General features: G+C 32.4%; 1 protein-coding gene across 1 annotated transcript; it reads left to right on the top strand.

Moving 5' to 3' along the window:
- Positions 1–1,091: 1,091 nt before the first annotated feature.
- LOC132274483 (probable calcium-binding protein CML44) lies at positions 1,092–1,876 on the top strand. Its single transcript, XM_059775752.1, has one exon. It carries the CDS (start codon positions 1,236–1,238, stop codon positions 1,725–1,727), a length of 492 nt encoding a protein of 163 aa, XP_059631735.1. The 5' UTR covers positions 1,092–1,235; the 3' UTR covers positions 1,728–1,876.
- Positions 1,877–2,376: the final 500 nt, after the last annotated feature.

The raw sequence follows: 2,376 nt of genomic DNA, 5'->3' as shown, positions 1-2,376 counted from the left end.
GTGTAGAAGATATGCAATTTGACCATTCAAAAGTAATTAATTAATTACTAACTAATATAATGAGAAATATATAATACAAGACATATGTATTTATTTGGTAATATTAATTAATTAATCCAATACACTAAACATAATTAATTCATTAAAATAAATATATAACTACTATAACGAAATATGTGACTCTTCTTTCATTGGAAGCCTTATAGCTTTAATTACCTTATGATTGAGCTGCCCATGGTAATTAATACTATACACAAAGCACAAATAATTTAATAATTTATATATATAACTAATGCATTTATTTGATAATTAATATAATACATGAAACATAGTCAATGCATTAAAAGAAATAAATAGCTAATATAATTATGAGACTTGAGACTTTTTTCTATTTGGGTCTTAGGTGACCGTCTTAATTAATACAATATACAAAGCATAAATAATTCATTAATATATATATATATATAACTAATTAATATAAAAACAAACTTGGACCAATACAGTAGCAAATATATTTATTTGGTAATTAATATAAGGCACTAAGCATAATTAATTAATTAAAAAAAACATATATTGGGTAACTAATATAATGAGATAAGGGCCTCTTCTTCTATTAGGGGCCTTAAGCGACCAGCTTGGTTGCCTTATAGAGCCGTCCTTGATTGGGGAATTGTTTGGTAATTAAAAATATACATGAAGCATAATAAATTTATATATATACCTAATATGGTGGGCCCTAACAATCTTAATTGCCATATGCTTGAACCTCCCTGAATTTGTTATATGAAAATCCAAAAAAACTTTGTTTCGCACGTTTGCATCAGGTGCATCTAACTATTCATTATCGTAACATATATTACACAGACAATTCAAATGCACTCGTTGCATAGTGTAACAAAAACTTGAAATCAGGACAATTCGAATAACGCAAATAGTCTTTTCTCACACTGGAGCTCATCACCAACCAACCAACCACACAATTCACATATATAGTATCAATGTTCCTTTCACAAGGGCTTCTTCCACGAAGCTTCGTGCAAGTTGAAAGAATGAGTAATACCACACAACAACAATGGCAGGTGTCATTATGACCTGGCCTCTACATTTTTCTATATATATAGTACTAGTCTTGCATTACTACGTATATTCTTCAAAATGTATAAATTGTAGTGTCAACTGTGTCATCACCCAACAACCTACTTCTTGTACATATATTTTGGTGACTATGCCAAACCATGTCTCCTCTCAACTCCGAAGATTTGCACCGGATCTTTGAGCAGCTTGACAAAAATGGTGACAACCTGGTGAGCCTCGACGAGCTCAACTGGCTCCTCGAGAGGATTGGTGTCCATACGAGCCTGCACGAGCTCGAGTCATTGGTAGGAAAAACGAGCCTCGACCTCATTGATTTCTTATTCTTCTGCGACACCATTATCAAGCCAAACATCGGTGAAAGCAGCAAGGTTGCTGCTGATCATGAGGAGGAGGAGGAGGCGACCGATAATAATCTGGAGGCTGATCTTGCCAAGGCTTTCAATGTGTTTGATCTGAATGGTGATGGATTCATTTCCTATGAGGAGCTCCAAAGCATACTGTCAAGATTAGGGTTATGGGATGAGCATAATGGCAGAGATTGTAAGATCATGATTCAAGCTTTTGATTCAAACTCTGATGGGTTGCTGGATTTTGAGGAGTTCAAGAACATGATGTTGGTCACCAATTCTTGAAATCTAAGACATTGTTTTTCTAGCACCATTTTAATATGATTGCTAGATTCAGATGAACTATGTAATCAGTGGCAATAGCCACTGCAGACTTGTTTTTATTTCGTTTATTGCTATTATTAATAAATTTTATTGTTGTTTTGTTATTTATATATATTGTGTTTTTATTATTATAAATAGAGATTTTAGTGAAAAGACCATTTTTATTATACAATTTATACTGTCATATTTCTAGTCATGAAGGAAGATATAAAAAAAGAAATAAATTTCTTTCGTTTGGTAGAGAAGAAACAAAGAGATCAGAGAAAAAAAGATGAATGAGACACACCTTAACAAATTTTCATTTCTCTAAATTTGAACGGAACGGGAAGAATAGAAGGAAGTATTCTTTCTCCTCCATATTAGTAATTTATCTCCTCGATTCTCTTCCATCCAACCAAACAAATAGAAGGAATCATTCTATTATTTTCTTAGAGATCGATGTCTTATCCATCTATTCTTCTCTCCCTTCTATCTAATTTTCTTCATTCGTACCGAAAGGAACATAAAATTGTAGTTTCGAATCTTGGGCGAAATGCTAAATTTTTTTAAATCAATCCCTGAAACATCAACACCGTTTCTAATAGAAGTATATAACCAATAATGCACTTCA

This window comes from Cornus florida, unplaced genomic scaffold (assembly GCF_030987335.1).
Source record: "Cornus florida cultivar Cherokee Brave unplaced genomic scaffold, ASM3098733v1 CherokeeBrave_3.0.0_Hap2_Chr09, whole genome shotgun sequence".
Taxonomy (NCBI): Eukaryota; Viridiplantae; Streptophyta; class Magnoliopsida; order Cornales; family Cornaceae; genus Cornus; species Cornus florida.
The sequence above is the reverse complement of the archived record's forward strand: the minus strand, read 5'-3'. Positions and strand labels throughout refer to the sequence as shown.